Here is a 25,130-nt window from a genome sequence, read left to right on the forward strand (position 1 = left end):
GCAGGCGGCCGAGTGGGAAGGGGTGGGCAGCTGGGGCATGCACGCGCCGTGGATTTCGGGTGAGTGGATGCTGGGCAGCCGCCTGGAGGCTCTGCTGGTAAGGCACTGATGGCGCGGGGCGGGGCGGGGCGGGGCGGGGCGGGGCAGGAAGCTGCAGCCCCGCTGTGTGGTGGGTGGTCGGCTGGCCCTGGGTGATGTGAACAGGGCTCTGGGCGTGGGTCGCCCCACACCACTAAATGAAGAGGCGAATCAACACCTGTGGCGCAGGCCGGGCCGGGCCGGTGGCTCATGCCTGTAACCCCCACGCCCGAGGAGGCGGAGAGCGGAGCACTGGGGTCTGATGCCAGCCACGGCAGAAACATGGAGACTCTTATCTCCAATGAACCAGCAAAAGGCCGGAGGAGGAACTGTGGCTCAAGTGGCAGAGCGCCAGCCTTGAGTGGAAAAGGAGAAGCGCCCAGGCCGAGTGTGCGCGCGTAGTCACTCCGTGTAAATCTAACTCTAAACTAGGAACTTGAGAGCCGTTCCTAGAAAGTTCTAGAGGCCCGGTGGTGGCTTCCCCATCCTGGGGGAGCCGGCTCCCCGCTGGACCCCAAGGAGCCGCAGAGGCTCTGCCGGCGACGCAGCAGGGAACGGCACCGGTTCACAGTGTTTATTACAACGCAGACCCCAGGTGCGCCGCCGGGCCGGCTCCCCACGCAGCGCTCCTTCCCGGAAGGAGGAAGTGGCCAGAGGAGGGGCGGGAGGAAGATGCTGTCAATCAAGCCCGCCTGGACACCTAGCCCCCATAGCCCCCATTGCCGCCAGGGCCCCCAGAGCCCCCAGAGCCGCCAGGGCCCCCAGGGCCGCAGAGCCGCCAAGCACGCGCAGGGCGGGCGGCGGCGCAAGCAGAGTAGCGGGTAGAGAAGAGAGGAGGTGGCGGCGAAGGAAGAGGTTACAGAGGATGAGGAGAGGGAGGCCGAGGCCAGCCCAAGCCCGAGGGGCAGGAGGAGGAAGGCAGACCGCAGAGGTGGATGAGAGACCGAGAGACCAAGAGACCGAGAGACCGAGGCCCAACCGTGGCCTCGGGGCGCAGGAGGCCCGGCAGGCTGAGGCCTGGGCCAGTTGTTAGGCAGCGAGCGGAGCCGAGCGCGGAGCGAGGGCAGTGGGGTGGGACGGGGCAGGGCGGGGCGAGGATGGCATCGTGGGCACCTGCCAGGGCTGCAGGCGCGGTCGCGTCTACTCCACCGTTACCATGGCTCCAAATCCACCGCCGTCAGCCGGGGCGGCCGGGCCCGCGCCGTCCAGCGCCCGCTCGCACCGCGCCACGCCACGCTGCGCCTCCACGCGGCTCTCCTGCAACTGCGCCAGCGCGCTCCGGGCCTGCGGCAGAGCACGGGTGTGGGGGGCTGCCCTGTGTCCCCACCTGTTCCTGTTGGGCCCACACCATTCTCTCTGGCTCATCATGATTTCCCCTGGCAGACGCCAAGCCTGTATGCCTGCTCCTTCCTTCCTTGCTTCCTGCCTCCCTCCCTCCCTTCCAACCAGTACTGGGTATTATAACCCAGGGCTTCAGCTGGGCACTGCTGGCTCACGCCTGTCATGCTAGCTACTCAGGAGGCTGAGATCTGAGGATCGAGGTTCAAAGCCAGCCCAGGCAGGAAAGTCCATAAAACTGATCTCCAATTAACTACCAGAAAACAGGAAGTGGTGCTGTGGTTCAAGGGGTAGAGCACTCGCCTTGAGCTGAGACAGCGCCCAGGCCGAGTTCAAGCCCCACGACTGACAAAACCAAAAACAAAACCCAGGGTCTCAGGCTTCTGCTCTACCACTTAAACCATGCCTCCTGACTGGCTTTTTACAGGTTAATGGAGATGGAACCTTGTAGATCTTTCTACCCAATCTTCACATGCAATCCTTAGCCCTCAGTCCCCAGAGCGGCAGGGATTCGGGTCTGAACTGGGCACAGGGGGCGGCTGCACATTTTACCCGCTATGATCTCCTGTGACCTCAGGCCATTACCTAACTGTTGTTTCTGTCTCTCCAAAAAACAGAGCCCCAGAAATACCGAGTACGCGGGGCTGAGGCTCACGCCTGTAACCCTAGCTCCCTGGAAGGCTGAAAATGGGAGGCCCATGGATTGTGCCAGACTGCGAGAGCCCTTGGCGACTCCCAGCTGGGCTGTGTAGGAGGCTGAGTGGGGGACGTGGGGGCCGGGTGGGACCGAGGGGACGCATGGAGACGCTGCTCTCCTGAGGGCCTCGGGACAGAGCGGCCCATGCCCGCCATCCCAGCATGGGGGGCCAGATGGGAGGAGAGCAAGTGAATCACGCGCATGCGTGCAGCCTCTGCTGTACCTGGCTGATCTCGTCCTGCGTGGACTGGAGGGACTTGATGATGGTGTCCAGCTGCGCGCGCCCGGCCTGCACGCTCTGCTCCAGCTGCGTCTCCTCCTGCTGCAGACGCGTGAGCTCTGCCCGGGCTCGGCTCAGGTCCTCCTCCTGGCTCCTCAGGTCCGACTCCTGAGACTGGATTTGCGTTTTCAACGACGAGATCTGAAAGAAGGGGACAAAGGCACTCAGCTGCCAGTGACCACGCACACAGACAGACTCCCCTACCAGCACAGGTGTGAGAGGTCAGCTCACAGCCAGAGCCGGAGATGGGCCACTGGCCTGCAATCCCGGGGGGCAGAGGCAGGAAGGTGCCGAATGCAGGCCAGCCTCGAGGGGGGAGGAGAGCTGGCCCCTAGGTCCCTTTCTCTTTAATGTGTGTGTAGACATGAATGCTTAATATAAAATAAGAAGGAGTAAGTCCATAGCGAAGATCCAGCCAGGCACCAGGGCGTGAGCCGCTCAGCAGGCTGTGAGAGTAAGCACCACGGCTGGCGGCCAGCCTGGGCAGAAAGCCCCAAGAGCCCTTGTCAAAGGAGGAGCAGGAGGGACTGGGGCTCACGCCGAACAAGTCAGCCTAACTGGCAGGTCGCGCCCAGGAAGCGCCTGAAGGAGAGACAGCCAATCCAAAAAATAACCAACAAGGGGCTGGGAAGGCGGCTCAGTGGTCGAGCGCTCGCTACCATGCATCAAGTCCTGGGTTCCAGTCCTCAGTACCACATACACAGAAAAAGCCCAAAGTGGCGCTGTGGCTCAAGTGGCAGAGCGCCAGCCTTGAGCAAAAAGAAGCTCAGTCCCTGAGTTCAAGTCCCAGGAGTGACAAAAAAAACAAAACAAAACCACCACAAAAATCCAGGCCTGGCCGGGCACTGGTGGCTCACGCCTGTAATCCTAGCTACTCAGGAGGCTGAGATCTGAGGATCGCGGTTCAAAGCTAGCCCGGGCAGGAGAGACTGTGAGACTCCTATCTCCAATAAACCACAAGAAAACCGGAAGCGGCGCTGTGGCTCAAGTGGTAGAGCGCTCGCCTTGAGCTGAAGAGCTGAGGGACAGCGCCCAGGCCCAGAGTTCAAGCCCCACGACCGACCAAAAAAAAAAAAAAAAAATCCAGGGCTGGAGGTGGGACGGGGCAGCGGAGCCAGCCACTGCCTGAGCGCAAAGCCGGGACGGGACAGGAAAATGAGAGTGGCGGGGATGGCAGGGAGGCAGCTCCTCACCTAGAAAGCAGCCCGGCCCAGAGCTTCCTCATGGCGACCCCACCCCCATGCAGAAAGGCGGGCGGCGGGGGTGGGGAGGGGTGGGGGTCATCCCGCCCAGGTGCACAGGGAGGGCGTGGCTCTCAGGATTGCTTGCTGCCCCCGCATGGCAAGCAGCACGGACAGGAGGGGGGGCCGGCACCCCACCCTGTGCGTCCCAGGCCTGGGGCCTTGGTGTGTGGGAAGGTGGGGTCACAGGAGGTCGTGTGTGTGGGGGGGTCACAGGAGGTCGTGTGTGGGGGGGGTCACAGGAGGTCGTGTGTGGGTGTGGGGGGTCACAGGAGGTCATGTATGGGTGTGGGGTCACAGGTGGTCGTGTGTGGATGTGGGGTCACAGGAGGTCGTGTGTGGGTGTGGGGGGTCACAGGAGGTCATGTATGGGTGTGGGGTCACAGGTGGTCGTGTGTGGATGTGGGGTCACAGGAGGTCGTGTGTGGGTGTGGGGGTCACAGGAGGTCGTGTGTGGGTGTGGGGTCACAGGAGGTCGTGTGTGTGGGGGGGTCACAGGAGGTCGTGTGTGGGGGGGGTCACAGGAGGTCATGTGTGAGGGGTCACAGGAGGTCGTGTGTGGGTGTGGGGGGTCACAGGAGGTCATGTATGGGTGTGGGGTCACAGGTGGTCGTGTGTGGATGTGGGGTCACAGGAGGTCGTGTGTGGGTGTGGGGGGTCACAGGAGGTCGTGTGTGGGGTGGGGTCACAGGAGGTCGTGTGTGGGTGTGGGGGTCACAGGAGGTCGTGTGTGGGTGTGGGGGTCACAGGAGGTCGTGTGTGGGGGGGGTCACAGGAGGTCGTGTGTGGGTGTGGGGGGTCACAGGAGGTCGTGTGTGGGTGTGGGGTCACAGGAGGTCGTGTGTGGTGGGGGTCACACACACCATCTGGGTCTCGTCCTGGCACTTCTGCCTGACGTCGCTCAGCATGTCCCGGAGCTTGGCCTTCTGCTGGTCCATCTCGTCCAGGCGGTCCTGCGCGTCCTGCTTCTGCGCCTCCAGCTCCTGCAGACTGCTCGTCTCCCTGTCCAGGTCGTTCTGGAGTTCCTGGGGGACAGGGGTGGGTACGTGACAAAGTCAGCTCATGATGACCCGGATGACAAATCAGTGGGGGGGGGGGGTGGGGGGGAGGGAGGGCGGCCTGGCGCTGGGGGCTCACACCTGCAATCTCAGCTACTCAAAAGGCTGAGGATCTGAGGACCGAGGTTCAGAGCCAGCCCAGGCAGCCAAGACCATGAGATTCTGATCTGCAGTGGACCACCAAAAAGCTGGAAGTAGAGCTGTGGCTCAAATAACAGAGCGTAAAAAGGCTCAAACAGAGAGCAAAAAGGCTAAGGGATACACTCAGGCCCTGAGTTCAAGTCCTACGATTGGCACACAAAATAATGGTGCACTGAGCCAAGTATTGGTGGCTTGGGCCTGTGATCATAACTGCGTAGGAGGCTGAGATTTAGAGGATCAAAGATTGAAGTCAGCCCAGGCAGGAAAGTTCTGGGGATTCCATCTTCAGGTAACCAACAAAAAATTGAGGTGTGATTCAAAGAACAGAGCGGTAGCTGAGCAAGGAAGCCAAACAATCATTAGCCCTGAGTTCAGGTCTCAGTACCAGACAAAGAAAGAGATAGAGAAAGGGAAGGAGGGGGAAAGCAAATGGAGCTGGCTGGAGGCAGACTCTCAATGGGCGCTCTCCTGGTGCGCTCTAGCCCCTGGTTCTCTCCCCAGAACCAGAACATCTTATGGGTGACTGAGAAGCCCCGAGTTCTGGGCCTGGCCCCCAGAGGATGGCGATACCTGGACTTCACTGGTTTTCTGTCGGATCGCCTCCTCCTTCTCCCGAATGTCCTGTTCCAGGGAAAACTTCTCCCTGAGACCAAGACAAACGAGTGAGTGAGAAATGGGGTCCAGCACAGGCGCCGGCCCGCCCGCTGCCAGGGCCAGCCCGCACCTCTGCAGCTGGGCGATCTCCTGGCTGATGTCGTCCAGCTCCTTCACTCCCGTGAACTCCCCGGGGCCCAGCGAGCTGGAGCTGTCCTAGGGTCAGACAGGCCGTCACTGAGGGCGGCGGCACCGGGGCTGGGGCGCAGGGTGGGCTCTGGAGGTCTCAGTGCGGGGCAGGGACACCCGCAGCCATCCGGGCCCTGGGGACGGGAGGGGCAGCACCACCTTGCCTGGGCTGCAGGGTGCAGGGCTACAGGGATGGGGCGGGGCCTGGGCTGCAGGGGCGGGGCCTAGGATGCAGGAGGCGGGACCACAGGGGGCAGGGCCTGGGGTCCATAGAGGGCCAGGAGCAGGGCCACAAGCATCAGGAGCGGGTCCGGGACCACAGGGAGCAGGGGGCGTGGCCTAGGGCACAGAGCAGGGGCGGGCCCGGGACCACAGGGAGCAGGGGGCGTGGCCTGGGGCACAGAGCAGGGGCGGAGCGGTCCGGGGCCACAGGGAGCAGGGGGCGTGGCCTGGGGCACAGAGCAGGGGCGGGGGCGGGCCCGGGACCACAGGGAGCAGGGGGCGTGGCCTGGGGCACAGAGCAGGGGCGGGGGCGGGCCCGGGACCACAGGGAGCAGGGGGCGTGGCCTGGGGCACAGCAGGGGCGGAGCGGTCCGGGGCCACAGGGAGCAGGGGGCGGGGCCCGGGCCGGGGAGGTGGGGCGGGCCGGGGCGCACTCACCGGCAGGGGCGCGCCTCTCTCCGAGGGCGGGACCATGTCCGGCGAGAGGACCTGCGGTGGGTCCACGCCCTTGCTGACCTTCTGCTGAATGAAATACATAGCGAGCGCGAATTGGTCTTTGCTTAGCTTCCCCGTTTGCCTCGTATCGGCCAGGGCCCTGGAGAAACGTGGGGTGCGGTTACACACGGAGCGCCAGACCGCGGGGCCGGCCTCGGCCTCCGCCGGGCCCCACGCCGGCCAGCGGAGGGGCGCCGGGCCGGCCCACAGGGGTGTCCTCAGCTCCTGACCGGCCAGGGGGCACCCGCACCCCGCTACTGGGGGCTGAGGCGGGCGAGGGGTGTCCGAGTCTGGGGGGCCCGTCACAGAGCCGGCACAGCCCCGCCGCGCCGCCCTGGCGGAGCCCGGCGGAGGCCAGCGCCGCGGGGGGGGGGGGGGGGGGGGGGGGAGGGAGGCTGACCCTGACCCCGGGCCCGCGCCTCACCAGATGTGCGCCAGCAGGCTCTGGGTGAGGCCGGAGTGCATGAAGATGTCCTTCACCTCGTGGCCGCTCACGTAGCCGTCCAGGTCCAGGTCGGTCTGCAGGAAGACCTCGTCGAAGCGCAGCTTGTCCGCCACGGGCACCACCCAGGCCGCGGCCGGCTGCAACGGGAGGGCCGCCTCAGCCCCGCCCCCGCTGGCCCTAGCCCCGCCCCTGCTGGCCCTAGCCCCGCCCCAGAGCCCCGCCCACGCCTGCGCGCTGTGGCACTGAGGGGCGCCTCCGCCGGCCCTGACCCCGCACTGGAAGGGACACGGCCTGGGAAAGCAGGAGCGCGGGGGTGAGCTTGGAGGCCACGCACACGGCCCTGGCCTCCGGCACCACCTGCCCTGGTTTCCTAGGAAAAGGCACGCAAGCCAGGCAGGGCAGCACACGCCTGTGATCCCGGCAAAGAAGCGCCCAGCCTCCCTGGCGCATGGAGCCTGGAGTGCGGGCCTGACCTGCGCCCTCGCTCAGGGTGTGAACTCAGGGCTCTGCATCACTGGAGCTAGGCCCCAGTCCTGCTTTATGCTGGTCTAGTTTTGGGCTTCCCGTGGTTGCTGGGTTGACAGGCCCACGCCGCCGCTCTGCAGGCTGGCTTCAGACACGGTCCTTCCCATCTCAGCCTCCCAGGCAGCCTGGATGACAGCCATGAGGCCCGGCCCCCAGCTGAGCCTTTGCTCTGAGGCCGAGGGACTCCACTACAGCACCGGAAATGGGCGAAGGTGCTGCATGCCAGAGCCGCTGATGCCAGATGACACCAGCCAGGTGTCAGGGGCTCACGCCTCACATCCCAGCTACTCAGGAGGCTTGAGAGCTGGGAATCAAGGTTCAAAGCCAGCCTGGGCAGGACAATCGCTCAGAGTCTTAATCTCTGATAAACCAGGAGAAAACCAAAAGTGGCTTGTGGCTCAGGTGGTAGAGCGCTCACCTTGAGCTGAAGAGCTGAGGGAGAGCGCCCAGGCCCTAAGTTCAAGCACTAAGGCAGAGAGAGAGAGAGGGAGGGGGGAAAGAGGGAGAGGGAGAGGGAGAACATCTATCTCATCCTAAGTCATGGCTGTAACCCTTGCTACTTGGGAGAATGGGAGGATCACTGTTCAAAGCCAGCCTGGACACAAACGCTCACGAGACCCTCTTCTCAAGAGTGCCAGGCAAGCCGGGCGCTGGTGGCTCACGCCTGTAATCCTAGCTACTCAGGAGGCTGAGATCTGAGGATCGCGGTTCAAAGCCAGCCCGGGCAGGAGAGACCGTGAGACTCCTATCTCCAATAAACCACCAGAAAACCGGAAGTGGCGCTGTAGCTCAAGTGGTAGAGTGCTCGCCTTGAGCTGAAGAGCTGAGGGACAGCGCTCAGGCCCAGAGTTCAAGCCCCATGACTGACAAAAAAAAAAAAAAAAGAGTGCCAGGCACAGTGCTGAGTGCCTATCGTCCCAGCTAAGATGTGAGCCGCAAGACAAACAGGTGGAGGCCGGGCGCAGCAGGGAGGGAAGCGAGGCCCTCTCCAGACACGCGGCCCGCAGCGGCGGAGAGCCCACTGGGCAAGCCAAGGCCGCGAGTTCGGGCCCTGGTGCTTAGACAGGCCTGGCGGCGCGTTACCTGCGGCTGCTTGGCACCGTGCTTGGGGGACAGGCTGCCCGCGCTGTTGAGGCTGCTCACGCTGCCGTGGGAGGGCGTGGAGCGCAGGCTGTCCTTGGGCGGGGGGCTAGCGGGCAGCACGGGCACGGCGCCGGGGAACGCGGCCTTCTTCCTCTTGGAGGGCGGGATGAGGGCGGGGGGCAGCGCGGAGGGCACCGGCTCCTTCTCCAGCGCCCGGTACACCAAGTGCATGGCCTGTGGGCCAGACCACGGGGTGAGGGCACGCCCCCCTCCGTGGGCCCCGCCCCTGGTCCCCGTGGGGCGTCCCGATGTCTGTGCAGGGGCTGCAGGCGCCAGGACATGCGGCCAAGCTCGCTCTCTACACCTGAGGCTTTGCCGTCCTCAGTCTCTTCAGGGTCCAGACATACGACCCAGAAAGTTCTACAAGGCGGGGCCGCTCCTGCAACGCCTGTGCCTAGCCAGCGTCCCGGCTCGGAGGCTCCGTGCCACTCAACCGGGTGCGGGGACTACAGGTCTGTGCCTTGCCACTTGGCGTGGGGCCATCCAGGGCCCGGGGTCTGCCATCTGGGGGCGCTGTGCGGCTGGGGGGGTGTCAGGGCCCGGGGTCTGACACCTGGCGGCTCTGTGTGTGTGTGTGTGGGGTGTGTCGGGGCCTGGGGTCTGTCACCTGGGGGCTCTGTGTGTGTGGAAGGGGTCAGGGCCCGGGATCTGTCATCTGGAGGCTCTGTGCATCTGGGGGTTGGGGGCCGTTGGGACCCAGGGTCTGTGATCTGGGGCGCTGTGCAGTGGTGGGGCTTGGGGTCTGTCACCTGGGGGTTCTGTGTGTGGGGGGGTCGGGGCCCGGGGTCTGTCATCTGGGGGCACTGTGCGTCTGGGGATCGGGGCACAGGGTCTGTTATCTGGGGGTGCTGTGAGGCAGTAGGGGGATCGGGGCCCAGGGTCTGTCATCTGGGGGCGCTGTCGTCTGGGATTTGTCATCTGGGGGTGCTGTGCGTCTGGGGATTGGGGCCAGGGGTCTGTCATCTGGGGGTGCTGTGTGGCAGTGGGGCCCGGAGTCTGTCATGTGGGGGTGCTGTGTGGCGGTGGGGCCTGGAGTCTGTCATGTGTGGGCGCTGTGCATCTCAGGGTCGGGGCCTGGGATCTGTCGTCTGGGGGCGCTGTGCAGCGGTGGGGGATCAGGGCCCGGGGCCTGTCATCGGGGGGCGCTGTGCGGCGGTGGGGGTTCGGGGCCTGTCATCTGGGGGCACTGTGCGGCGGTGGGGGTTCGGGGCCTGGGGCCCGTCATCTGGGGGCACTGGGCGGCGGTGGGGGGTCGGGGCCTGTCATCGGGGGGCGCTGTGCGGCGGTGGGGGTTCGGGGCCTGTCATCTGGGGGCACTGTGCGGCGGTGGGGGTTCGGGGCCTGGGGCCCGTCATCTGGGGGCACTGGGCGGCGGTGGGGGGTCGGGGCCCGGGGCCTACCACGGCAAACTCGTCCCGGTCCAGGTGGCCGTCCTTGTCGATGTCGCTGAGGTCCCAGACCTGCGGGCACAGGCCGGGCGGGGTCGGCGAGGGTGGTGCAGGGTGACCCCGCCCCTCCGTGTGGGGGACAGCTGCGCGCGCCCGGCCCCGAGCGCCCGGCTGGGGAGGGGCTCTGGGAACCTCGGTTCCCCACGGCCACACAGGACCCTTCTCCCCACCCTGCCGGCCCTGTGACCCACCGGGTGCCACCGGCAGAGCCAGCGCGCGGCGCTCAGCGTGGGCTGAGAAAGGAGCCCACAGGACTCCGCCTCTCCTTCCAGCCTGAGCGGTGCAGCTGAACGGGGACCGTCAGGAGCCACCACGAGTGCACGCATGCGCAGGCGCGTGGACGCGCACGCTGCGGTGGAGGGGCCTCCACGAGTGCACGCATGCGCAGGCGCGTGGACGAGCACGCTGCGGTGGAGGGGCCTCCACGAGTGCACGCATGCGCAGGCGCGTGGACGCGCACGCTGCGGTGGAGGGGCCTCCACGAGTGCACGCATGCGCAGGCGCGTGGACGCGCACACTGCGGTGGAGGGGCCTCCACGAGTGCACGCATGCGCAGACGCGCACACTGCGGTGGAGGGGCCTCCACGAGTGCACGCATGCGCAGACGCGCACACTGCGGTGGAGAGGCCTCCACGAGTGCACGCATGCGCAGGCGCGTGGACGCGCACGCTGCGGTGGAGGGGCCTCCACGAGTGCACGCATGCGCAGGCGTGTGAACGAGCACGCTGCGGTGGAGGGGCCTCCACGAGTGCACGCATGCGCGGGCGCGTGGGACTGGGTTTTGATTTCAAGTTTCCTTTCGTGCTGGTTCTGGGACTCGAACTCAGCCCGGCGCCGCCCCGAGGCTGTGCGCTCCCGCCGAGCCCCGGGCCGCGGCTCACCGCCCGCGCCTCACCCTGCCCAGCACGTCCAGCGGCAGCTTGGAGTTCATGAGCACCGGCTTCACCTTGTCCCCCGACAGCAGGCCGTTGATGGGCAGGAGACTCTCAAAGATGCCGTCGAACTTGGCCTTCTCCTCCACCTGCGGGGGCAGCGAGCAGCGGCCTGAGCGCGGGCGGGCCCGGGGAGCCCCCGCGTCCTCCCGCCCCGCCCGGCCCCCTCCTCGGGCCCGCGCCGGCCTCGCGCACGGCCGCGGGGCTGGGAGACGAGCAAGCTCCCCGCGGGACGGGCGGCGGGCGCCGCACAGAGATGCGTTTTGCAGCCATGAAGACACGGGAGCCGGCAGCGTGCTCACGCCTGCAATCAGCCACTCCGGAAGCCGAGGGCTCAAAGCCTGGGCAGGAAGGCTGTGAGACCATCTCCAGTGAAGCACCGAAAAAGCCAGAAGCAGAACTGTGGCTCCAGTGGCCCGGTGCTGAAAGAACTGTAGAGCCCGGCGCCGGCGCTCGCGCCTGCCATCCCAGCTGCTCAGGAGGCTGAGGTCTGAGGGTCGCGGTTCAAGGCCAGCCCAGGCAGGGAAGGCCGTGCCAGTAAACCGCTCAGAAAGATGGAAGTGGCGCTGTGGCTCAAGTGGTAGAGCGCTCACCTTGAGCTGAAGAGCTGAGGGCCAGCGCCCAGGCCCCGAGTTCAAGAATCAGTATCAGCACAAAAGAAACACTGAGGCTGAGGGGATGGCTGAGTGGAAAATCATTTGACTAACAGGGGTGAGGCCCTGGCTTCCCTCCTCAGCACAGTAAAAATAAAAAATTCAAGGCCGAGCACAAAGGATTACACCCGTAATCCTTGCTATTCAAGATGCAGAGATCAGCAGGACCTTGGTTCAAGGCCAGATCAGTTCAGGAGCATCGGTCTCAACCAATAAAAAGCTAGGGTGATGAGGTGTGTGAACTGTAAATAAGACCATGGCCCAGGCCTACCGCGAAGCCCTATGGAGAGAAAACTGAAGTAAAAACGACTGGAGGCTGGCTCAGGGGGTAGAGCCTGCCTAGGACGCGGGAGTGTAGGCGCTCGCTTCACAAAAAAATAAGTTCAGGGGCTGGGAAGGTGGCTCAGTGGTAGAGCGCTTGCCTTGCATGCATGAGGCCCTGGGTTCGATTCCTCAGCATCCCATAAGCAAAAAAAAAAAAAAAGCCGGAAGTGGCGCTGTGGCTCAAGTGGTAGAGCGCTAGCCTTGAGCAGAAGAGCTGAGGGACAGCACCCAGACCCAGAGTTCAGGCCCCACGACCGGACCCCCCCCCCAAAAAAAAGTTCAAGGAAATAAAAAAAAAATGAGAAGGGGCTGGGAAGGTGGCTCAGTGGTAGAGCGCTTGCCTTGCATGCATGAGGCCCTGGGTTTGATTCCTCAGCATCCCATAAGCAAAAAACAAGCCGGAAGTGGCGCTGTGGCTCAAGTGGTAGAGCGCTAGCTTTGAGCTGAAGAGCTGAGGGACAGCGCCCAGGCCCAGAGTTCAGGCCCACAACTGGACCCGCAAAAAAAAAAAAAAAAATGAGAAGACAGAGAAGGGGAGGGCTGTGCGCAACAGAGCCCCCCTTGGGTCTGTGGTGCTGGTCCTATCCCCCACTACACCGCCTCCCACTGCATCCTGCCACACCCAGCCCCACCTGCCAGGACCCCAGCACAGTAGGGATAGGGTCCCGGGCAGCCCTTTCCAGGACCACGCAGCGTCTACACTGCCCAGAGAGAAGCCCCTGCACCCCACCCTGCGGACCAGCGCCCTCCCGCCCCACCCCCACCCACCCCAGGGAACAAAGCTGCAACAAAGATGCCCTGAGAGAATGAGGATGGGAAGTGGAGGCAGAAGGATCAAGTTCGAGGCCAGCCTGGGTTGCATAGCTAGATTTTGTTTCCCCAAAACAGACACAAACAGAAAAACAACAAGAAGATGGGTGCGGAGCCCTGGGGGCGGGGTTCGTGTGCACGCCATCACAGGGGGCCACATGAGCCTGGCCGGGGCAGCTCAGGAGGTGGCTGGGAAAGGGGGGGGTGCCCGGGCGAGGGGGGACCCTGTGCCCGCTCCCTCACCTCCTCCAGAAGCAGAGCAAGGTCGGGATGGGCCTGCGTCACCGAAGAGGCTGGGACTGCAGGCGTACTCACCCACAGGACCCTTCCTCTTGTCTTTGCAAATAGTGGGCGTGTGCTGAGAATCGCTGGCCGCAAAGCAGCGAGCAACGAGAGCAACAGAAGCTGGAAGGTGTGCATGCATGCGCACAGACACGTGCACACGCACGTGCACACACAAACATGCACACTCAGGCTCAGGCTCTCCCAATTTCCATTCTGAACAACCAGCAAGAGCAGGGGGTGGGGGTGGGGGTGGGGGGCAGTGGGGCGCGAGCTGGCGGAGGCCGGGTCTGCCGCAGCAGACCTGCTCTCGAAAATAAAAGCTCGCACCCCACACCCCGTACCCCTCTCTGGGGCTGGGGCTGGGGGACACACGGCCCCGTGCTAACAAGGACCCCAGCCCCCCATGGCAATTAAAAAAATAGTAACAATGGCCATGGGTGGTGGCGCTGTGGAGGCTGATGCAGGAGGATCATGGCTCAGATCAGCCAGGGCAGCCGGCACCAGCAGCTCACGCCTGTCATCCCAGCTACTCAGGAGGCTGAGGTCTGAGGATCACAGTTCAAAGCCAGCCCGGGCAGGGAAGACCGTGAGACTCTTATCTCCAATGACCCAGTAGGAAACCAGAAATGGCGCTGTGGCTCCAGCGGTGGAGCGCTCGCCTTGAGCTGAAGAGCGCAGGGACAGCACCCAGGCCCAGAGTTCAAGCCCCACAACTGACAACAACAAGAGAAAAAGACCAGCCGGGGCAAAGCATAAAAAAGAATTAAAAAAACCCCAGATGGCTTCACCCCAGGATGGGCAGACGTGCGTGGGAGCCACGCGGAAGCGTCAGGGCACTGCCAGACCCTGTGTGGGAAGCGAGCGCGCGCGCGGGCCCGGGGCCTAGCAGAGAGAGCCTAAGCCAGGCGGCCCCACAACACGAAGGGAGCCACAGACGCAGGAACCCAACTGCGGCCCAGGGGCAGCTGGGGATGGCACACCTACTGCAGAGGTCACAGGACCAGATGGGACAGGACAGGGCTGAACCAGACGGGACAGGACTAGAAAGACAGGACCGGAGAAGACAGGACAGGACAGGACCAGACAGGACAGGACAGGACCAGACAGACAGGACCGGAGAAGACAGGACAGGATCAGATAGGACAGGACCAGACAGGACAGGGCAGGGCAGGGCAGGGCAGGGCAGGGCAGGGCAGGGCAGGGCAGGCTTGGAAAGACCGGACAGGACCAGACAGACAGCACCAGACAGGCTAGACGGGACTGGACGCCCCGGGGCCAGCGAGGTTCCGGGTGGGACTCACCCTCACGGCCCAGTGGGTGTCGGCGGGCGGCGGCGTGGCCATCAGCGGGCTGCTGGTGTCCTGCTGGGGAGGAGAGGCCGCTGTGGTCAGGGGTGAGGGGCCTGCGGCGCTGACTGGGGGGCTGTGGCGAGGGGCTGAAGCTGCGCCTCTGCCAGGCTGCGGGATGGACGCACGCACAGATGTCGTGCCACAGGGGTGCGCGGGGCCCGGGAAGGTTCTGGAAGGGATAGGCCAGTGGGGCGCACAGAGGCCAGTGGGCGAGCTGGCCGGCCGGCCGCACGTGCTGGGGTGCGGGGAGGACACTCACAAACTTGGGGGGCGGCATGGTGAGACTCAGGTTGCTCAGGGCGACTTCGTGGCCGCTCTGCGCGCAGGCCACCAGCCTGAGGGCCACGTAGAAGCCCTGCAAGCCAAAGGGCGGCGTCACCACGGGCCGGCCGGGGACCGCAGGTGTGTGGGGTCCATTCCAACCCCCAGGACGGCGGCTCACACGAGGTGACCCCCCCCCCGGGCACCCGCGCCCCACGACGAGGGATGGGGCACCCGCGGGCCACGGCTTTCCATGCAGTACGGGGGGGTAGGGGGGAGAGGGGGGTCTGGCGAGGGCGGGGCTGCGCCGCACGGGCCGGCCGGGCTGGCTTCTACAAGATGGGTTGGGGAGGAGGCGTGACTCAAGGGGTCCACAGTGAACCCCCGACTGTTAGACCGCTGCCTTGGCAGGAGGTACAGGGGTGGTGGCCCTGGGGGCGGCCGGGGTCCCCGCACCAGCCCGAGCCTGCGCGCGCGCGCGTCAATAAATACCTGTTTGTCCAAGAACCCTTTACCTTCTGGGTCGGCCAGGTCCCATATCTGCGGAGACACGGAGGTGCTGTGACCCCGCCACCCGCCACGCCTCCGCCGGGGGGGGGGGAGTGGGGGGCACCGCGCCCCACAGGCACACAGGCCGTGGCCGAGGAGTCGGGGTGGGGCAGCAGCGCCCTCCCAGCCCTCCAGCCTCCCGTTCCCCGTGCGGGGATTACAGGAGGGCACCACGCACCTGGGTAACCAGCCCCAGGGAGAGCATGGGGGCCGCCAAGGAGGAGAAATCACGGCATGCTCACTCTCACACACTCCCCGAGTGCACGCACACACACATGCACGCGCACGTGCACCCCGCCATACCTTCCCAAGGGTGATGTCGGAGAGCCCCGACTTCTTGAGGAAAAGCGCGGCCTCGCTGGCCCCCACTCTCCCGGTGTAGGCTGGGTCCACCTGGAGGGGGCAAGGCGCGCTGAGCGGCGGGGGGTGCGGGTGGCATGGCCGGGCTGCTGGGGGTGGGGTGGGGACGGTGCTTACCTGCTTGTAGTAGGACTCGTAGAGCGGATTCCCACCGGGAATCTGTGAATGAAAGCACCGCAGGGTCAGGGCGCGCTCCACAAGCCTGCCTCAGCATGCGTGACCTGCACACACACACACACACACACACACACACACACACACACACACACACACACACACACACACACACACACACACACACACACACACACACACACACACACACACACACACACCAGGCCCTGAGTTCAATCTCCAGGACACATGGACACACACACACACACACACACACACGGGTGGCGAGGTGATGATGGTGGTGCACTCTGGCACTCTGGCTCACATCTGTCACCCCAGCTACTCAGGAGGCTGAGAGCTGAGCATCACAGTTCAAAGCCAGCCCGGGCAGGAAAGTCCCCTAGACTCTTTTTTTTTTGTTTTTGGGTCCGGTCGTGGGGCCTGAACTCTGGGCCTGGGCGCTGTCCCTCAGTTCTTCAGCTCAAGGCTAGCGCTCTACCACTTGAGCCACAGCGCCACTTCCGGCTTTTTTCTTTTTGCTTATGTGGTGCTGAGGAATCGAACCCAGAGCCTCATGCATGCAAGGCAAGCGCTCTGCCACTGAGCCACCTTCCCAGCCCTCCCCTATACTCTTATCTCCAATAAACCACCAGAAAACCAGAAGTGGCGCTGTGGCTCAGTGGTAGAGCACTTGCCTCGCATGCATGCGGCCCTGGGTTTGATTCCTTAACATCACATACACAGAAAAATCTGGAAGTGGCGCCACGGCTCAAGTGGTAGATTGCTAGCCTTGGGCAAAAAAAAAACAAAAAACTTCAGGAACAGCGTCCAGGCCCTGAGTTCAAGTCCCAGGACTGACAAAAAAACCCCCAAAGAGGCAAGGTCAGCAGAGCCACGACCCCACCTGGGTGCTCAGTCTGGAGGAAGCCGGGGGGGGGGGGGGGGAGCGGGGGGGGAGGGGAGGGGAGCGGGGGGGAGGGGAGTGGGGGGGCAGGGCGGGGGGACGGGACACAGGGGCCCTGTGGACAGCCCTGACAGCCTTGCAGGCTGGGGGGCGGAAGCCTGGGTGGCAGGATGACTGTGTCGGCCACCTCCCGGCTGGCACACTCTGACAACACACCGCTCCCCGGCCAGACGTGAGCAGAGACCTGGGCACAGACGGGCCTGAGGCGGCGGTCCCCAAGCCAGAAAGAGTCCTCGCGGGGCTGCCAGCCGCCTTCCGTGGCTGAGCCCAAGCAAGCCCTCACCCACAGGGGGCCAGCATTCGCCAGGCTGTGCCAAGCCGCCACCAAGCAGCTGGTAGTGGCTTCGGAACTGTGCCTGAAGGAGCCGTGTAAGACCCGCGCCTCCCGGGCGTGTGCCTTTTCCCTTTTTCAAGACAGGAGCCTGCTGCGAGGCGGCCTGAAATCCAGATGCAGCCGGGGCTGCAGTGACAAAATACGCCAGGAGAGGACGCTGGCGGCTCACCCTGCCATCCTAGTTACTAGGGGGGCTGAGATCTGAGGATGGCGGTCAAAGCCGGCCTGGGCAGGAAAGTCTGTGACACTCTTATCTCCAATGAACCAGCAAAAACTGGAAGTGGAGCTGTGCTCCAATGGCAGGGCATCAGCTCTGAGCACAGAAGCTCGGGGACGGCGCCAGGCCCTGAGTTCAAGCCCCAGCAGCAGTGTGTGAGTGTGTACACACGCAGGTGCACACACACGCACCATGCTGAGGGTGTGCTTGGCAAGGCCCGGGCTGGGTAGCTGCCTGGGGTCAAGTTCGCTGCAGCGAGGAGCTTTGCCAGGCGGCTCACGCTTTTGCTTGGGTTTCTGGGCTGGCCCCCACTCCACGGGGTGCCAACTCCTCGAGCATCAGCAGACACGAATGGGATTCCTTCTGATACAGACCTGGCACCGCCGCGGCGCGTGCTGCACGTGTGTGGGAGCCTGGCCAGGCCGCCACGTGCCCGCCACCATCAGGGCCCTGGCTCCACCCCAGGACCCCAAAACCAGTAACAGTGCAGATGAAGAGCACCCCGGGGGGTTGTGCGTGGTGCAGAAGATGGCGGGGGTGTGAGGAAGCAGGACGCGGGGTGGGAAGCGGCTCTGGGGCACGGGCAGGGGCAGGGAGGAGACCCCACGGGGGCCTGGGCCAGAGGGGCAGCGGCCTTGGCTGTGAGTGGACGCGTCCGCTGCCCGCCAGTGCCCAGGCCCGAGGCCGGCGGCCCTGTGGAGACTCAGCCCCCAGTACCGCTGTGCACCCCTGCAGCTGTCCTGGCCCCCCAAAAGCCAGTGCAAGCGTCCCCCTCACATACATCCTTCCTGAAGGCCTGCCCGTCCTCTTCATCACCGCACACAAGCCAGGAGCCGGTGCTGCTCGTGGAAACCCCGCCACCGATTCACACTGCTCCCAGAGCCCCACACAGCACCGATCCACACTCCCCCCACCCCTCCACCCCCCACCGATGCACGCCTCTCCCCAGCGAACACAGGAAGCACGGCCCAGCCCTGAGGACCATGCTTGGGCGGGAGGAAAAACAGATGACCCCCCAAATGACCAGTGCCTGATAGTGCCGGCCTATAATCCCAGCCCTTGGAAGGCTGGGGCAGGAGGTTTGGAGGTCCAGGCCGGCCGGGGTCCCACAGAGAGGCTGGCAAACACGAAGCGCCGTGCACACACAAGGCTGGGGTGGGGCTCTGGTGGGGGCCGAGCGTGAGAGCAACCAGTACCAGAATTAAAAATCAAAATAATGAGCCGGTGTCAGAGGCACACGCCTGTCATCCCAGCTACTCGGGAGGCTGAGATCTGAGGATCACGGTTCAAAGCCAGCCCGGGCAGGAAAGGCTGTGACACTCTTATCTCCAAGGAACCACCAGAAACCTGGAGTGGCGCTGTGCCTCAAGTGCTACGATGCTCGCCTTGAGCTGAAGAGCTGAGGCACAGCGCCCAGGCCCGGAGTTCACGCCCCACAACTGACAGAAAAAAAGAAAAAATATTTTTTTAAGCCAGAAGGAGAGGCATGGCTCAAGTGGTAGAGCACCAGGTATGAGTGAAAAAGCCCAGTGAGTGCAAGCCCCACGAGCAACACACACACACGCACACACACGCACACGCACGTACACACACACACATGGGGGTGGGGATTGGGCAGATGGGGTGCAGGCCCCATTGCTCAAGAGGTGGCTGGTCAGCGGTGGCGGGCGGCGATCCTGAGCTGGTCCAGTCCCTGGACGGCGGCTTCCATTAGCATTCTGGCCCCCTTCTTCATCCCTGCCCCCCTCTTCATCCCTGCCGACCTCTGTCTCTGTGCAGGGCTGCAGCGCTCCCCCAAACCCAAAGAAGCCCCTGACAATAGTGGCCCTGCCCCCCATGGTGGCGGAACCCTGCCCCAGGAAGCCAGAGGGGCGGAGGCGCTTGGGGTTCAGGAGGCTCCAGAGAAGGGGTGCAGAGGAGACAGCCGGGGCAGGGGGAGGGGTGGAGAGTTCCAGGCCAGTCTGGACTGCAAGCCAGATTCTGTCTCAAAACCACAAGAGGAACTGAGTGGACACTGTGTGGAAAGGATGGGGGGGGGGAGCTGGGAGAGCAAGGGATGGGGTGACACCGCCCACAAAATAACGCACTCATCAGCTGACTCGTGAACCTGCACCCCCCCCCATCACCCTTGCAACAACACGAAACAGTACTTCACAGGGCGGCGGCGGCGGCGCCCAAGGGAGGTCAGGGGTGGGGGCCGCGTGCACTTCTGGGAGAGGTGAAGACGCAGAGAGGAAGAGGAGCAGGAGATGCTGATGGGGATGCTCCCGGCCGGCAGGAGCTCAGCGCCCTCCCACGAGGCCGCATCTTCCCAGAGGACTGAGGAAGGAGGAGAGCGGAGTGGAGAGCATGCCTGTAACCCCAGCCCTGAGGAGAGAGGACCAGCCTCGGCTTCCACGCGTCCTCTGCTGTGTCTGCCCCGAGGGAGCACGGCGGCCACGCGCCCGGCTCCTGCGGTCAACTGCCTCAGACCTGGCCTCCAGGGCAGAGGCAGAGACGTGGCGCCTGACAGAGGCAGATGAGGAGGATTGCCAGTGGAGGCCGGCCGGGCAGCAAGGTCACAGGGTCGCCCGTCCCAACCGACAGGCCGGGTGTGGCTGGGACCCCGGCTAGGCCGCAGCTTTCTGGGAGGGCTGTGGTCTGAGCCCGAAAGCTAGTCCCTAGCTGAGAAAGAAAGCAAAAAGGGGGTGTGGCTGGGGACTGCCCCCCTCCCCCCAAAAAGCGCAGAGACATGCGGACACAATTATCCAAAGGAAGGAAACTTGGCCTCGCCTTCCGCCGTTAGGCCAGAGGGCCAGGACAGGAGAAGCTTCCAAAACAGGGGCTGACTCCTCTCTGGCACTCCCTGGGCCGGACACTGAGGCCGGAGCACGCTCCCTGCGGGTCCGGGGCTCCGGGGTTCACAGCTCCTGCAGCGCCCGGGGCAGGGACACAGATGGCGGCGTGGGGCGCTGCCAGGCCTCTGGGAAGGCACAGGAGGGCAGCGGCCATCCAGCTGGGGCTGAGGAAGAGAAGCGCAGCACGCGTGGCTGCCGGGTGCCACAGGCACCCACGAAGGAGAAAGCAGGAACACGAGGCCCTGAGTTCGAGCCCCAGCACTGACACAGAGCAAAAGGAAACCAAGTCTGTTGCGAAGGCTCGAAGCAGGAGCCAGGGCCCCGACTCCCAGTCACCTCCCAGCAACACATCTCCCTGGACCTCAAACCACCGCACGACAGCGCGAGAGCCCTGCTCCCCCAGGCAGAGTGCGGGTACAGGACGCACCCACAAACACCAGCTGCAGCCACTGACAGGGGCCAAATTAGCACTGGTGTCAAAATCAGACAGGAAGCAGAAGCTGGGGACTCACACACCTATAATCCCCGACACTCAGGGGGCTGAGATCTGAGGATCGAGGTTCAAAGCCAGCCCAGGCAGGAAAGTCTGAGACTCTTGTCTTCAATGAACCACCAAAAAGCCAGAAGTGGAGTTGTGGTTCAAGTGACAGAGCACCAACCTTGAGTGAAAAAGACAAGCAAGGGCAGAGGCCCTGAGTGCACGCCCCAGTACCTCACAAAAACTAGCAAGTTTGAAGAAGAGCCCCTCAAATGAAGGAAACTCTGAGCTGGGTGCCAGCGGCCCAACCTGGAATCCCAGCTGCTCAAGAGGCTGAGATTTGAGGACTAAAGTTGAAAGCCAGCCCAGTCAGGAACAGCTGTGAGACTTACCTCTTGATTAACTACAAAACAAAAAAAAAGCCGGCACCCCTGGCTCAAGCCTGGCATCCCAGCCACTCAGGAGGCTGAGATCTGAGGATCGAGGTTCAAAGCCAGCCCGGGCAGGAAAGTCCATGCGCCTCTTATCTCCAATGAACCACCAGAAAACCCAGAGTTCAAGCCCCACAGCCAACAACAACAACAAAAAGCCAAAGGTATAGTCATGGATCAAGTAGCGGAGTGCCACAGAGTTGAGTGAAAAAGCTCAGGGACAGCGCCTAGGCCTGCAGTTCACGTCTCAGGCCCGGCACGTGTGTGTATGTGTGTTATTTGAGAGGCGGAACCAGGAGGTCAAGAGTTCAACACCAGTCTGGGCAAAATAGCAAGACTCAAGTAACCTCCAGTACCTGTAGGACACTTCCCATTTTACTGAGCACTAAGGTGTAGGTTAGAAGCAGCTGTTAATTAATAGCCACCGGCTCTTCAGCCTTATTAATTAAGTAACAGCCTTGTAAACTGGCCAGTTCTTGCAAGACTTCACAAGCATGGGCTTCCTCCTCGGGTGACAGGTAGTCAACCAGCCTGTCAACACCCGCCAGGTTGGCTCTTAGTACCAGCCCCGATCTAACACCTAGAGGCCGAATGACCAGACGCTGGGCCTACATGCCGTGTTTAACCTTCATGTCACCCCACAGCCCTGACACCCCAAAGAGGAGCGAGCGCTCCATCCACGGGTGCTCAGGAGAAGGAATGGCTGCAGGCGGGAAGGGAGGCTGGGGTCCGAGGACCGCGGTTCAAAGCCTGGGTGGTCGGTGAGATTCTTATCTCCAGTTAACCAGCAAAAAGCCACCGTGGGCCTGTGGCTCAGAGGCGGTAGGGCGCCCGTCTGGTGCAAAAATACATACATAAAAGTGCTGAGCTGAGCCCAGACCTTGAGCTCAAACCCCGGGACGGGCACACGGACACCAAACCAACAAACACCCTGACCACCACCCGGGTCTGAGTCATGGCGCTGGGGGGGGGGGGGGGGCAGAGCGCTCGGGCGCGACGCGGCGGCTCGGGGTCGCGGGACACGGACCCAGTCACCTCCGGGACGGCGGCGACCTTGTCCGTCCGTCCGTGCGGGTGACGGGGCTGCGCTCCCGGCGCCGGTCTCCCCGGCAGGGACGGAGGGACCAATGAATGAAAACCTGCCCCGGATCGCACAGCGGCCCGCTCCCGGCTGCGATCGCCGTCCCCGCCGTCCCCGTCACCGTCACCATCGCCCGCGCCGTCATCCTCCTCCTCCTCCTCATCTTTGGCCCGCGGACCCGAGGCCCGGCGCCGGGACGGCCCCTCCCGCGGCTCCGCTCCGGTGCGGGACCCCCGCGGGAGACAAAGACCGCAGGCGGCGCCGGGGCCCGCGGCCCCCGCCCCTCGCCCCGCGGGGCCCGGGCGCGGCGGCCTCCGGGCGGAGCCCCCCGAGCGCCGCGGCCCCGGCGGGGTCGCCGCCCGCGGAAGCCGCCGGGCCCGGAGGCCGCGGGCCGCGCCGGCCTGTCACCTTCAGGGCCGCGCCGCGGGGCCGTCCGCGCCGCCCCCCGCCGCCGCCGCCCGGCCCGGCCTCCCCGCGCCCCGGCGAGCTCACGCCGCCGCCCCGCGCCGCCGCCCGCCGGCGCGCCCCGCCCGTACCTGCTGGGAGAGGGGGATGAGCGGCGCCGCCATCTTCCCGCCGACTCGGGCTCCCAGCGCCCGGGGAACGGGGAGGAGTGGGCGGGGCCCCGCCGCGCGTGCGCACTGGGACGGGGACGGTGCGCGCGCAGCCCCTCCCAGGCGGGGGCGGAGCCCGGGCCGAGGGGCGCGTGCGCGGACGCACCTGGGGGCGGGGCCGGGGCGGGGCCTCGCGCCTGCAGCCGCGGGGCGGCGGGGCGGCGGGGCGGCGGGGCGGCGGGGCGGCGGGGCGGCGGGGCGGCGGGGCGGCGGGGCGGCGGGGCGGCGGGGCGGCGGGGCGGCGGGGCGGCGGGGCGGCGGGGCGGCGGGGCGGCGGGGCGGCGGGGCGGCGGGGCACGAGCTGCGGGCGTCCCAGGGAGTCCGGCGGCGACCTGGCCGCGGGTCCCGAGTTCTCGCCTCGGTCCCCAAGTTCGGACTCTGGAGGTGTGGACCGTGAGTGCGGCCCGCAGCTCTGGCAGCGCGGCCTGGGGAGCGGAGTCCGCAGGCCTCCGGGGCAGACTGGGAGCGCGAGGCGGCTGGAAGCCGGCGACACCGCAGATCCTCCACGAGGCGGGCGGAGCGGGGCGCGGCGGCTCACCGGGGCGGGGGGCCAGCCGGGCAGCCACACCCAGGGCACGCTCTCGTGTCCAGTTGAAACGCGGGAGGCCAGACGTGGGGGCGAGGCTCGGGCGGTAGAGCGCCCGCCGAGGAACAACTACTCAGGTTCCTACCACGGTCTCAGACCAAAACAAAACAAAAGCCCTGGGTCCGAGCCTCAGCTAAAAATCCACCAGGGGAAGATGTTCACTGCAGGCCCGAGACACGAGGCACAGCTCTCTGAGCTGGAGCGCCGGCGCCAGGCCCGGGCCGCCGGTGGAGAGCCGGGCTTGGGATGGGAGCCAGCGCCAGGACGTTCTCTCTACACCACCTTCGTGCCAAAATCTCCGTCCCTGCCCGCGCCGCCTCGGGGTCACCTTTATAACAGCAGCTGAACGATTGATTCCCACTTCCAGAACAGCAAGCATTTCAAAGGAAAGGGTCTGGGGGCGGGGCCACCTGAAGGGGCGTGGCCCAGAGCTGGGGCGTGGCCCAATGTTGGGGGCGTGTCCGTGCGCAGGGCGTGGCTCGTGGTCCACCTGTAGAGGCATGGCCCAACAATGGGGGCGTGGCCCACCCGTAGAGGCGTGGCTCAGCGGTGGTAGGACACTCGCCCAGCATGTGAGGCCCTGGGTTTCACCTCCAACACAACAAACTAACTAAAGGAATGACACCCTGTTTAAAAGTTGCCTGGCTGCTGGGCGCCGGTGGCTCAGGCCTGCAGCCCCAGCTACTCAGGAGGCTGAGCTCTGAGGACCAGGGTTCCAAGCCAGCCCGACATTCCTGGCAGGAAAGTCCAATTAGCCACCAAAAAGCTGGAAAGTGGTAAAGTGCCAGCTTTGGACACAAAGGCTCAGGGACAGTACCCTGGCCCCGAGTTCAATCCCCAACACTGGAACACGCACCCCTGCACGTGCGCGCGCACACACAGAGTTGCATGGCTATGAGTTGATTTACAAGTAGAAGAAATAAAACATTCTTTTTTCATGCATTTTACTTTTATTTTATAAAAACATGTGAGGAGTTAAGATTACAGCTTACACCTGTAATCCTAGCTACTCAGAGGCTGAAATCATGCAGCCAATTGCAGTTCCAGGCCTGCCCGGGCAAAAGTGGATGAGATTCAGATCTCAATCAATTAGAAGCTGAATATCTAAGTAGGGAACTTAAAAAAAAAAAAGGAAATAAAAATCTTTCAGACCAGGTGAGAAATTCCTTCCTCAAACCTTGTCATGACGTCAGCCCCTGGGAGCTCTGCTGTCTGAGTTGGAGAAATAAAAGTAAAATATAGCTGGGGTGGTGGCTCACCCCTGTCATCCTAGCTACTCAGCTAGCTACAAAGGAGGCTGAGGTGTGAGGATCACAGTTCAAAGCCAGCCTGGGCAGGAAAGTCTGTGAGCCTCTTATCTCCAGTAAACCACCAGAAAATGAAGTGTCACTGTGGCTCAAGTGGTAGAGTGCTCGCCTTGAGCTGAAGAGCTGAGGGACAGTGCCCAGGCCCAGAGGTCAAGCCCCACGACCAACAAAATAAATAACATAAAGAGTAATAAATAATGCCAGGCACCAGTGGCTCATGCATCTCATCCTAGCAACTCAAGGGGCTGAGATCTGAGGACGGTGGTTCAAAGCCAGCTGGGGCAGATAAATCCAGGCAGAGAATCTTACCTCCAATTAACCAGCAAGTGGTAGTGCACTAGTCTTGAAAAGCCAAACAAGAGCACAAGGCCTTGAGTTCAAGGCCCAGTTTAGGCACAAAAACAAACAGGGTGTGTAGGAAGAAGTCTATCTTTGTCAGTTTGTGGAAATGGTAAATAGGAATGGTCCCATCCTGGCTAGCCAAGACAAAAAGCAAGACCTACTGGAGGCATACTGGAAACAAAACTGGTGGCATAGCTCAAGCGGTAGAGCACCTGCACAGCAAACGCAGGGTCCCCGTTCAAACCAGTATTGCCAATAGCGGAACGCCGTGTTTCTGCCAGGCCCCCGGCCTGCGGCTTCGGGCGGGGCTCAGGCCCGCGTGAGGGCGTCGCGGTGGGCGGCCCCGGCGGCTGGCACCCTACCCAGAAGCATGGCGGCATTTTTTGCAAAGAAAACCGGACAAATGAC

General features: G+C 64.1%; 1 protein-coding gene across 7 annotated transcripts in view; it reads right to left on the reverse strand.

Moving 5' to 3' along the window:
* The window catches only part of LOC138810981 (epidermal growth factor receptor substrate 15-like 1), a 37,055-nt gene extending 14,576 nt beyond the window's left edge, over positions 1-22,479 (reverse strand). For 6 of the 7 annotated variants that reach the window (XM_069998425.1, XM_069998424.1, XM_069998421.1 and 3 more), the window contains exons 1-16: positions 22,410-22,479; positions 15,535-15,576; positions 15,361-15,450; positions 15,001-15,048; positions 14,507-14,602; positions 14,200-14,262; positions 10,790-10,915; positions 9,847-9,906; positions 8,387-8,620; positions 6,758-6,915; positions 6,277-6,433; positions 5,558-5,643; positions 5,404-5,476; positions 4,498-4,659; positions 2,337-2,534; positions 1,234-1,362 (exon numbers count right to left, since the gene is read on the reverse strand). In XM_069998425.1, coding sequence (XP_069854526.1) covers positions 1,234-1,362; positions 2,337-2,534; positions 4,498-4,659; positions 5,404-5,476; positions 5,558-5,643; positions 6,277-6,433; positions 6,758-6,915; positions 8,387-8,620; positions 9,847-9,906; positions 10,790-10,915; positions 14,200-14,262; positions 14,507-14,602; positions 15,001-15,048; positions 15,361-15,450; positions 15,535-15,576; positions 22,410-22,442 — 1,755 coding nt within the window. In that variant the 5' untranslated portion in view covers positions 22,443-22,479. The remainder of the gene's footprint in view (positions 1-1,233; positions 1,363-2,336; positions 2,535-4,497; positions 4,660-5,403; positions 5,477-5,557; positions 5,644-6,276; positions 6,434-6,757; positions 6,916-8,386; positions 8,621-9,846; positions 9,907-10,789; positions 10,916-14,199; positions 14,263-14,506; positions 14,603-15,000; positions 15,049-15,360; positions 15,451-15,534; positions 15,577-22,409) is intronic. The other variant, XM_069998422.1, reaches the window with a different exon arrangement.
* Positions 22,480-25,130: the final 2,651 nt, after the last annotated feature.

The sequence above is a fragment of the Dipodomys merriami genome, unplaced genomic scaffold (genome assembly GCF_024711535.1).
Source record: "Dipodomys merriami isolate MVZ:Mamm:240054 unplaced genomic scaffold, mDipMer1.0.p SCAF_519, whole genome shotgun sequence".
Lineage (NCBI taxonomy): Eukaryota > Metazoa > Chordata > Mammalia > Rodentia > Heteromyidae > Dipodomys > Dipodomys merriami.